This window comes from Triturus cristatus, chromosome 5_2, assembly GCF_964204655.1.
Source record: "Triturus cristatus chromosome 5_2, aTriCri1.1, whole genome shotgun sequence".
In the NCBI taxonomy this organism is placed as follows: Eukaryota; Metazoa; Chordata; class Amphibia; order Caudata; family Salamandridae; genus Triturus; species Triturus cristatus.
This window is the reverse complement of record NC_140588.1, coordinates 727,896,751-727,909,073: the sequence shown is the minus strand read 5'-3', so window position 1 is coordinate 727,909,073 and position 12,323 is coordinate 727,896,751. Positions and strand designations below refer to the sequence as shown.

General features: G+C 48.1%; 1 protein-coding gene across 2 annotated transcripts in view; it reads right to left on the bottom strand.

Moving 5' to 3' along the window:
• Nucleotides 1–12,323, bottom strand: part of BRWD3 (bromodomain and WD repeat domain containing 3) — a 1,513,493-nt gene that overhangs the window by 666,167 nt on the left and 835,003 nt on the right. For both annotated transcript variants that reach the window (XM_085607835.1, XM_085607833.1), the window contains one exon: nucleotides 8,254–8,361. In XM_085607835.1, the coding sequence (XP_085463961.1) occupies nucleotides 8,254–8,361 (108 nt within the window). The remainder of the gene's footprint in view (nucleotides 1–8,253; nucleotides 8,362–12,323) is intronic.

Genomic DNA, 12,323 nt, shown 5'->3' with positions numbered 1-12,323 from the left:
TTTTAGTTGAGGGACGCCTGGCTGCCAGAATCACATTACTGACTTCAGGAGGCAAGTCAAATGGAATCAACTGCCGCCGCTCAATCTCCACGCAAGGAGGAGGAGGCTGGACAGGTTCGGGTGGAGGACTGTCCCCTGCTATTGCGACAGAAGATCCTCCCGAAGAGGCAGTCTGATCGGAGGATCGATGGCCATGTTGAGCAGCTCGGGATACCAGACTCTTCGTGCGCAATCCGGAGCCACACGAATGACTTGGGCCCGGTCGCCTCTGATCTTCAGCACTCGGGTAGAAGTGGTATAGGCAGAAAGGCGTACAACAGACCGCAACTCCACTCGCGACGAAAAGCGTCTTTGAGCGAGTTCTGCCTTGAAAACTCCAACGGGCAGAACTGCTGACATTGCGCGTTCTCTTCGGTGGCGAATAGATCTAACCAAGATTCTCAACACTGCTGAAAGAGACCTTGTGTCACCTCCGAGTGAAGACGCCATTCGTGATCCATCATGCACCGGCAGCTGAGTTCGTCTGCCCCGTCGTTCAAAGGATAATGCCCTGGCGTTTCAGCCACGTCCAGAGGCGTAGAGCCTCCTGACATAGGGTCCATGACCCCACCCCGCCTTGTTTGTTGCAGTACCACATGGTGGTGGTGCTGTCTGTGAACACCTGCACTACTCTCCCCTTGACAGAGGGAAGGAATGCTTTCAGTGCAAGTAGGATCGCCCTGAGCTCCAATAGATTGATACAGAGATTGGACTCCGCCGGAGACCAAAGACCTTTGCTCTCCGTCTCTCCCATGTGGCCAACCCATCCCAGGAGGGACGCATCCGTCACCAATGTGTGCTCCGGTTGGGGAAGGGAGAGGGATCTGCCGCTGACCCAGCGCTGGTCCCTAAAGCTGTGTCCACTGGACTTCAGGTCCCACTGCAGAGCCCGCATATGCCAACTGGCATGATTGATCAGCAGGATGCAGGAGGCCATGAGGCCCAGCAGCCTCAGAGTCTCCCTGACCGAAACCCAGGACAAGAGCTGAAAGATCAGAATCCTAGCCCGAATGTCCCGAAGTCGCTGTTCGGGAGGCTAAACCTGAAATTGCGCTGTGTCCAGATCCGCTCCGATGAAGAGGAGCTTCTGAGAGGGAATCAGATGCGACTTTGGCACGTTGATGGAGAACCCCAGCAAATGCAGGAGGTCGGCCGTAGTCTGGAGGTGGGAACACGACTGCCTGGGGTGAGCCCGCCTTCAACAGCCAGTCGTCGAGATAGGGGAAGACTGAAACCCCTGATCTGCGCAGATGAGCTGCGATCTCCGCCATCACTTTCATGAACACCCGAGGGGCGCTGGTAAGGTCAAAAGGGAGCACGGTGAACTGAAAGTGCTCGTGGCCTACCGTGAACCGCATGTAACACCGGTGGGCCGGCAGGATGGGGATATGAAAATAAGCATCCTGCAAGTCTAACACTACCATCCAGTCTTGCGGGTCTAGGGCAGACAAGACCTGAGCAAGTGTGAGCATCTTCAACTTCTCCTTCCGGAGGAAGCGATTGATGTTCCGGAGGCCCTTGTCCTTCTTTGGAATCAAGAAGTAGTGGGAATAACAACCACAACCTACTTCTGGCGTCGGAACGTGCTCGATAGCCCCCTTGACCAAGAGGGCAGCAACTTCCTGCTGGAGAAGTGCTAAGTGGTCCCCCGACATGCGGTGGTACTAAGGTGGCATGGCTGGAGGGGTAGTCTCGAAGGGGAGGGAGTAGCCCCTTCGGACGATCTGTAAAACCCACCTGTCGGAAGTGATGGTGCACCAGTGGGGGACGTGATGGCGAATCTTGCCGCCAACTGGCGTTTGGTGGGCATGAAACACTGGATTAGGAAGGTTTTGAAGCAGTGGTGGCAGGGGCGGTGGCGGGCTGACCCGCCCGCTGGCCCCATGACCGACCTCGGCGGTTTCCACATCCGCGGCTGCGCTGAGACTGCTGCTGCGCAGGCTTGCGGCTTTGAAATGAACGCGTTTGGGCGCCCCGTCCTTGACCACGAAAGGAGCGAAAAGCAGACACCAAAGGAGTGCGCGTGGTGGAAAGGCCCAAGGACTGGGCTGTTGTCCGGGAGTCCATAAAGCGTTCTAACGTGCAATCCGTTTTGTCACCAAAGAGGCGTGTGCCATCAAAGGGCATGTCCAACAAAGTGTTATGGACATTCCCCAAGAAGCCAGTCGTTCTGTTGTGGAAATTGCCCTGCCGAGTGAGTCGGCGGTGTCAAGGACACAACGGATAGTGAATTTCGCAGCGTCTCTCCCCTCGGTAATAGCCTGGGAGAGCACTGCCTGGGCCTCCACTGGACACTGAGGCAGTACTTGCGCCACTGTGTCCCACACAGAGTGTGAATAACGGCCCAAAAGGCTGTTTACCGACAGCAGCCCTTAACTGGCAGACGAGAAAATCTTTTTCCCAAACTGCTCCAGCTTCTTCAATTCCCTATCCAGAGTGGCAGAAGGGAATGCGCTTGGAGATGCCGAGGCCTGGACAACCAGGCTCTCAGGCTTCGGGTGTTGTGTGAGGAAACTGGGGTGGGCCGGGCGATGGCGTCGTGCCACACTTCTATCCACAGGAGCCCTTGTGTTGGGTTTCTACCATGTGCCCAAAAGAATGTCAGAAAGTGCGTCATTAAAGGGCAGCAGGGTTCCGCCAAGGAGGCCGCCGGCTGAAACACTTCAGTTAGGAGATTAGTCCTCATGGGCACCGTAGGGAGCTCGAGGTTAAGAGCCTCAGCTGCCCTACGCAATACCACTGAAAATGTACCAACCTCCTCCGTAGCCACAGAAGAAGGGACAGTGTTCCAGGGTGTGGACACACATCCAAATCAACAGGATCCTCCACATTGTCATCCGAGTCCGGGTCATCGTCACACTGAGCTGCGAGAGAGTCCTCAGACCCCTCCCAGTATTCCCCTTCGTCCACTGGCTGTTTCAAAGGCCGATAAGGATGAGGGGCCCTGGGGAAGGGATAAAAATCACCCCCCGGGATAGGAATCAGAGGATAATAGGTCAATCCAAGTTCGACGTAGTCTGGTCCTGGAGGCAACATCGCTGTGTCTGGCGCCATAGGCGGTGCTGAGTGCGGCACCGGAGCCGAACGCGGCACCGAGGCCGGAGCCGTGGCACCGCTGGGAATCTTGCCGGCTTAGCCGGGGCCAAAGGCGGTGGCACAGGGGTAGATCCTCCCTGTGGGTCAGCGGGGCCCGAAGGCACTCCGGAGGGACCCGACGGGGCAAACAAACAGCTCATGGCCGACAGGAATTCCTGTATTTCTTCGCGTACGGACCCGGAAAAGGTGGGTAGGCCGCAGGCAACAACGGAGGCCCCAGAGGAACAACGGGGGAGTGACCACCCGCCCCCTCCACCGCGTACCGCGACCGGTGAGTGGTAGATGAAATCGACTTTTTATGGCACTTGGGCGTACCGGTCTCCGATTCCGACAAACGATAATGTCAGCTCCGCGACCAGTCTCTTGACCTCCCACGGTATGGGACCTTGAGTGGCGCGGAACTGAGAGCAGGGCATCCAACAGCTTTCGGGAATGCTCCCGCAAAGCCTTCGGCGCCATGGCCCGACAATCAGGGCACGTCTCGGTGTCATGGGCGTGCCCCAAGCAGATAAAGACACACGAAGTGCAGGTCCGCCGCCGACATATTCCGATAGCAGTCCTCACAGGACTTAAACCCGGGCATCCCTACTGCACTAGAAGTCGATACTCGACAAAGACCAAAGTTTCTGAAACACAGTCCAATTTCTTCACTGGAGGTACCGCTCTCTCCGGATCTGCGCTTGCTGGTGCGGAAAAAGAAAGAACTGACGTCAGAGCGCGTGAGCGCGTCTAAGTAGCTCCAGCGACGTCATCTTGGCGACTACGACGCCAGCGACGTTCGCGGAGCCGTGAGACAACGCCTACTGACGCGCAGGGGTCCTGCTGCCAAAAACTTTCCGGAGCCAGTCTGACGCCTGGGGATATTCTAAGGTAAGGAATCTATCACTAGCGTGTCTCTTTCAGATTGCACTGTTATCTGAGTGTGCTGCAGACACTTTGTGTGAGAACTGGCTTTTATGGGCCAATCGTCCAAGTATGGGAAGACATGAATATGTTGTCTTCACAGGTGAACAGCGACTACTGCCAGGCATTTAGTGAATACTTTGGGAGAGGTGGCGACTCCGAACGGAAGCACTTAGAACAGCTAATGTTGTCCCGCTGCCACAAACCTGAGATACTTGCGATGAGCGGGATGTATTGGAATATTGAAATATGTGTCCTTTAAGTCTAGAGTAGACATAAAGTCGACTTGTTGAAGTGTCACCATCTGAAAGTGATCAGGGTGAATATATTGATTTACCTCTCTGAGGTCCTTTTTGGGTATGAGAAAATATAGGGAGTACACGCCGGATACTTGATATTGTAATGGTAAGAGCTTTATAGCTCCCTTTTGCAGAAGAGAGGGAACCTCCTGTTTGAGGTGGTGTAGATGCTCTGGTGACATTTTGTGTGAACGTGGAGGAATGTTTTGGGGAAAGTTGGTAAGCTCCATGCAATAATCAGATTGGATAATTCCTAGGACCCATCTGTCTGAAGTTATTGTATGACAGATGGGGAGGAATTGAGAGAGACGTCCCCTGACGTGGGAAGAGGAGGCAAGTCACTGTTTGTTTGTAGCAAGAGAAGTGCGTGGTGTGGAACCTTTACCTCTTCCCTTGCCATTATTGCCTCGAAACCCACCTCGAACGTAACCTCTTGAAGAGGGTGGCTGACTGTTTCCTCTGTATGATGTTGAGGTGTGGTCTGTGGATGTGTTCTTGGAGCCCCCCCCCTGTAGAAGGAGCAACGAAAAGAACCCAGATTGGATGGGGGCTGCAGAGCTCACATCTGTGTCTTTTTTCATCTCTAAAGATTTTTCAACCAAGGGACCAAGTAGATGCTCTTTGTCAAAGGGTAGATTTAAAATAGAAGCTTAGACTTCGGGCTTAAAGCCTAAAATTGAGCCAGACGTGTCTCCTTAGCAAAACATTGGGGTTAAAGGCACGAGCGGCAGGGTCAGCTGCGTCTAAAGCACACTTAATGGAGGTGTTAGAAAGGAGTCTCCCTTCCGGAACTAGGCCGTGTGCCCTAGATTTATGTTTGTCTGGTAAAAATAGGAGCACTTGCTCCAATTCGTCATAAAGAACTCCATCATATCTGGCTAAAAGAGCCTGAGTATTGGCAATACACCAGTGAAATGCTGCCTGCGCAGCAACTCTCTTCCCAGAGGCATCTATCAGTTTAGATTCCTTGTCTGGAGGAGGGGCAACTCCTGACGTTTGTGAGTCTGCCCGTTTACGGGCGTTAGAAACTACTAGGGAGTCTAATGGTAATTGACCCTGGATATAAACTGAATCTGTAGGTGCTGCTTTATATTTTGTCCCCACTCTTGGTGTAAGGATTCTTGCATGCACAGGGTCTTTACAAATGTCACCGGCATGTTTAAGCATACCCTTAAGCATGGGCAGTATATGAGTGGATCTTTGTGAAGAGCTTAGAGTTTCAAACAGAAAATCCTCCTCAAGGGACTCTTTGTGAAGCTGAGTTACATGATATTCAGCAGCCCTATTAATCAATCCTACGTTATCATCAGGTGGAGAGGGCTTTGAAGGGTACAAGTATGGGTCATTGTTTGTATTTAGGTCCATATTACAATTGTCCCATGGATCAGGACTATTGTCATCTGCTCCATACCCATCATCCTGGTTATCAGGTGATTGTGGTGAATTTGTGGGTGTTATAAGCAAATTTGGGTTAGGAGGGGAAGAAGATGTTAGAGGAGGAGAAGGGTTAGTACCAACAGTTTTCCTTTTAATAGTAATGTGGTAAGTGTCCTCTGTTTCTGGCTTGCGTTAAACTGGCAATTTTGCATGAATATGTCCAGTTTTGGGATTAATGACTAATTCTTTTTTTTTTTGGGTCCGGGTTGGAAGGCGGGACGTCGAAACTATACTCCTTGGATGGAGTGGGAGCTGCTTTTTCTTTTGGTGCCAACATTTTTAGAGCCTATGTTTTCGGCGCTGAAGTGTTCGGATCTCAAGATTATTTCGGTTTCGGCACCTAAGGGATTGTAATGATAACGTGCTTCGGTGCCAAAAGTTTTGGCTCGGTGTCCGAATGAGGCCGACTCAATCCCGAGTTGGAAGGCTTTGGTATTTGTTTTGGTGCTGGGCCCGAAGATAGGGCGTTAGAAACCTGTTCTCTGTGCCGAACTTGGCCCGTATGCAGAGGAGGGATTGGAGCATTTTTCTTAGGCAGAGTTTGGGGCAGGGGAGCATCGTTACTCACAATACGCTGACTCTGCGGTATGTCTTCGTCCATGTCAGAGTCGGCTTCTGACACAGAAATGTGTTAATCTTCTTCTTCGGCTCCTTGTGCGACGAAGACATTGTGGTCGGAATCTTCTTTAAATAGATCCGAAGTGGAGCTGCTATGATGTTGATGTATTTCTTAACATAGAGCCCAATGGTCACAGAGTGTCTTCCTGGAACGGAAAGATCGGCACGTGTCGCAGTGTTGTTCGTCGAGTTCCGGAGATAGACACAGGTTGCACACTTCATGCGAGTCGGTGCGCCGATACGTGGCACAGCACAAAGGACAGAATTAAAATGGATTCCATTCCATCAACTGCAAGCAGGCCTGACTCGGCTCGGCCCATCGGCCTTTCACAAAGTTTCCGATCGAAAGAGATTTTCTAAATCAATACGATACGCAGAGAATGGGAAACGCGATCGAATAACAATGCGTTTAAGGGTAAGTGGATTGCGCACTGAGGGGAACCCGGGAAACAGTGTCGAACCAGAGCGCAGCAATTTATGTCCGAACCCGATGGTGGAAAAAAACAATCTAACAATGGAGTTGATACCCATGGGCACTATCACTGAAAGGAGGAGTCACCTACCTCATGACTGGAAAGAAGGAAAAACAAAGTGCAAACATCTAGACCTAAAAGTAGATGGGAGGAGTATGCAAAGCATGTGATCTACAGCTCACATGCCTCGAACATAGAGGTTATAGACCCGATGCTGAGTCAACTAAGGGAACTTGTTGTTGCAGTTGAGACAGAACTAAAAAGGTATGTTCTTCATATGCCCACCCCCCACACACGAGGCATCCTCATAAATCCTTATCCTCTGATTCGTGGAACAACTTGGATTCAAAGCATCTGATGGTTGCATGAGGTCCTCCCATGGTGAAGCTTTTTAGTATCCCAGCATCTACGCTTTCAGTTTCTGCAGCGTGATGGTACAAGAGCAATAAGATACAGCCAAACTTGATAGCAGAACAAAACAATATAAGGTCGAGTTGAGTCTGTACCTTGGTGCATTGTGTGTTTTGAGGGAGGCATTACAAGTCACATGGAAACAGATACAACTTTGAAGTAATACAGGTTGCAGCATATACGCCCAACACTGGAAAGCAGGAGTGTACACAGCATGTATTCTACATCAGCACATGCTGCAAACAGTTTGTGTGCAGTTTGTCTGTATGTTTTTCAAGTTAGGTAAACTGGCCTCCTGGGAGAGGTTGTAGGTTGGATTAAGTGTAAGAAATTGTTACATGTTCATACTCCAATTTCTTTCTCCAGGTTCCCAGAGAGGAATGAGGAATAACATTCCAGTCAGTCATAAAAGACCATATATATGAGTGATCTGTAATTTACTATCTATAATGAATTTCATTATCTATAATTTTCAGAAGTGTCTAGATTTTATGATGCACAGTCACGGGAGTCAAGCATTTGAGTGTACATGCACTAAGGAACAGCAACAAGAATCCTAGGCGTAACACTACAGATCTTGTGCAATTAGATACCTACAAATTAACCACAGATGTTTGTTGTTTGGATCACAAGCACATAGAACTCTGATTCTATGTCATTCCTTCTTCATGCTATGAAAAAGTATACCAACACCAAAACATGCAACAGCTTATGCTCAACTCGAAATGAACTCCTATATTACAACCAAGTAACATTTAACAGATTATTTCTACATCTGAGTGAAAAGGAATGACAGACTTTTTAAAAGTGAACCTTGTGAGTGATGATGATCAAATACAGCATAAGTGGTAATGTCTGGGATATCGACAGTTATGGTATTGATGCAGACAGAGAACATGCAAACAGTATTAAGAGAAAACTAAATACAAGAAAAGATGTGCAAATTCATGTCGTAGTCATACTGCTGCTTTACTTACTCTGAGATTCATTTTGTTCCATGGCTGTTTCTGCACGTTAACACTGTAAATTTTGGCTTTCTTTACAGCCCGGAGGTAGGCTTCATGCCCTTGTCGGAAATATATGACCTAGAGATAATAATATAAATTGAGCTTTATCACATTAGATACAAAAACTTTATGCAACTAAAACCATTTTTAAATGTACCAAATACAAACATACTGAGGTATATGTCTGAGGTGACTTTCACAGAATGGCATGAAAAGTAGTAAACGTGTACCAAGCGTGATTTAGTATGGAAACAACTTGCTGAGTCACAAGGTTACTCTCCAGGCATTAAGGCAGCACAACAAAGCACTTTCAATGGTTTGGTGCAAGGTATGTTGAAGTTCACTTGTAATTTGTATAAAACTTGCCAAAGTTCCATTTACTTATTCTTTCCTACAACTAATGTTTTGCACTGATTACAGGTTCTCCGTTTCTCTTCAATAAATTAAGGAAACACTATAAAGTTATTTCCAAAGAGAAAGTTCAAAATTTCAAGAGAAGAAAACAAGTTACTTACCTGTAACTTTAGTTATCCAGTATTGGTATCTTTCATAGATTCACATGCTGAGACTCATCCCCGCCGACAAGGTGGAAGTCTCGCGGTACAATAAAATATATACATAATAGTCATAAAAAACATTATATCATAGGCTACTATGGACAGTATGGTCACTACATTAGACTATCTGTCTTTTTGTAAAAAGAACCAAACTTGGAACACAGCCAATCAGGCTGCAGCACCCTCTTAGAACCCTTCCACAGAGAGGCAAACCCTCAGATTTTCGGAGCACAAGTGACAGTAGTATGTAATAACAATAAGGCAAGCCTCTCCGGGGAAGATGGTGGGTCGCATGTGAATCTATGAAAGATACCAATACTGGATAACTAAAGTTACAGGTAAGTAACTCATTTTCTTATCCAGTATTGGGGTATCTTTCATAGATCCACATGCTTAGAATCAGAATAGTTAGCAGTAAAAAAATCCTTTTGCATAGGGGATGGTGGGTATCATAGAAAAAACAATAGATACCTCATAATACCAATACATTCTAACCCAAATAAGGGAAGGCATTATAACATATGCATACATAAACACACACACGCATATTATATATATATATATATATATATATATATATATATATATATATATAAAAAAATATAAAAGCACAGCATGAAAACAGAATAAACAATAATCTAGGCACCTCCTTACAGAGGCTTACCTTATCTAAAAAGGTTCCGTAGCACTACTTGACACACAGCTGACTCCAGATCCAGACAGCAATGCCGTGTAAAAGTGTGCACCGTCTTCCAGGTCGCAGCACGGCAAATCTTTTCTATAGGTACTCCAGCAAAAAGAGCAGTAGACGAGGACACTGCCGTTGTGGAATGAGCCTTGGGTTTTGCAGATAAAGCATGTCTGGCTTTATTATGACAGAATTGGATAGTGGATGCAATCCACCTTACAATAGTGGATTTCGTAACCGCTGTTCCTGGCTTTTGACCACCATAAGAAATGAACAGTTGATCCGACTTTCTGATGGACACAGTACGTGAAATATAGAATTTCAGACACCTTTTACATGCAGAGTATGCAACGTCTTTTTAGCAGAAGAAGACGGATTGGGAAAGAACGTACGCAGAATAACAGGCTCGTTAAGATGGAATGTACAGGGAACCTTCGGAATAAACGTTGCATTAGTTCTGAGGAGGACATAACTGTTGGTGAATTTCAAGTAAGGTTGTTTAATAGTGAAGGCCTGGATCTCACTGACCCTCCGAGCAGAAGAGAGTGCTATTAACAGTGCCGTTTTCCAAAAGAGGTAATTTTGGTCAGCCTTGTGAACAGGCTCTAAGGGATGCTTCATAAATTGTTGTAACACCAGATTAAGTCTCCATTCTGGAGGAGGAGCTTTGACAGGTGGAAATGTTCTGAACAGTCCTTTAAGAATTTGTTTGACCAATCGATTAGAGCAAAGGGATGCAGCTCCTGCAGATCGTCTGTATGTCGAAATAGGTGCTAAATGTAATTTAACAGAAGTAAACATAAGACCAGACTTAGTTGATGAAAGGAGATAAGGCAGAACTTTATCTGGAGAACATTGTACAGGATGTAGATCCTTGTAGGCGCACCAGGCACAGAATCGTTTCCATTTCAAAGCATAAGTCTTTAAAGTAGAAGGAACTCTTGCCCTAGCAAGGATATCTCTACAATCCTGAGGCAAATCTATCTCCTTAAATTCTGTGAATCTAGAAACCATGCATGAAGGTGGAATTGGACTAGACGGAGATGAAGAATCTGGCCCTTGCTCATTGATAGCAGGGTCGGAACTGCAGGCAGGCGGTATGGTCTGTGTTTGGATAGCAGGAGAAGCTCCGTAAACCAATGCTGACGCAGCCACCGCAGAGCAATGAGAATCATGTGTGAGAAGTTGGCCTGATATAGGATGTCACTAGTTCTAGTGTACACCCTGTATCAGTCCAAACAACCCTTATGGTGATTGGTTGTAAAGTCAACCTTATAGACCAGCTATCTTAGTGGTAGCATGGACAAGAGCAGTCTTAGGCTAAACTCTGTATGGCATGTGAAGCCAGCTGTTATACCATTATAATCACTTGAATACCAAATGAAAGGACACCACAACAGGTATTTATAAAATTAGAATGTATTTATTCTAACATATACCCTCAGCACTCTTTATGAGTTCAGAGGTCTAAGTACAAACAATTTCTTAACTAGCATACTTTAAGTTACACAGGAAAATACAGTTAGGCCCAGGGGCCACGCAAACCATATACTAAGAAAGTGGTATAAGTACCACGTCACGAACAGGGAGTAGGCCTAGGGCCTAGGGAATCGCTGGGGCTACACTACCCTACCAATAGTTAGGAAGTGGGAGGCCCACGGGAAGCGTGTGCAGTGTAGAAACCCACACGCGGGTTACATTAAAGTCAATGGGAATGTAACAGTTAGAAATAGGAAGAATAAGGACACTTCTGAAGTAACTAGGAGGAAGCAACTAAAGACTTAGACACTTGGATAGTCAATATCCACTGGAGCACCAGAGTACTCGCTTTACCTCACCCACAGGAGACGGGTGCATAGGTGTGAAGATGTGTCGGGTGTCGTTGCTGGATCCTATGGATGCCTGAAGAAAAGATGCTGGCAGGCGGCCAGGAGGAAGATGTCCGGTGAACCCAAGGATGGATCTTGAAGGAAGGACACCTGCAAGCAGAGGGGAAAAAGTCTGGGTCACTAGCCAGTGACCGTGTGGAACCAGGAAGGAACCAGGCGATGTCGTGCAGAACACAGGTGATGTCTTGAAGCTTGTCTTTGCAGCTGCGTGGACCAGGAGGCGTCGAGGACGACCAGAACCAGGGTACGAGCTGTCCCACGAAGGATCTTGCTGATGGCGGAGTCGACGTCCCGATTGGAGTCAACAAGCCTTGGCAAAGGCAACCCACGCGGAAATGGAAATTCGCTTCAGGTGCAGACCAGGAAGGTCTGAGGTGCTTCTCTTTCACAGGGAAGCAAGGGCCAGTCTGGAGGAGCCAGACCAGCGGTGGAAAGTTAAGGGTTCGTCGTCACTGAGGCTACTAGCCAACGGGCCAGCAACCGGACAGACGCGTCGAGCAGGAAAATGCAGAAGGGCCCCACGCAGAACTCGTGGAGTGTGGAGGGCTGATCTTCGGTGCAGATGGTGCTCGGGGTTGGGGCTTCTCAATCCCCAGAGCACAACTTCGAGGATGCCTCATAAGCTGCGCTGGAAGCTACTCGCCAATTTTCCCAGGTAGCCGGTCCCACGTCTCTCGTCGCCTCCACGGATCTCAGCTCGGCTGTGGATGTGGATCAGGGTCGGAGAAGTCTGGAGGTCAAGGCGCTGGTCGGGCTCTGCAGTCGGTTCCTCATAGAACTTGGGCAAAGCAAACGGCAGGTCGCTTGTTGGTGCCTGTTTGCACAGGGTGGCCACTCCTTGGCCACAAAGGAGATTCTTCAGTCTTCTTGTCGTCGAATGTCGAAGGTCCAGAGTTTCGTGTCTAG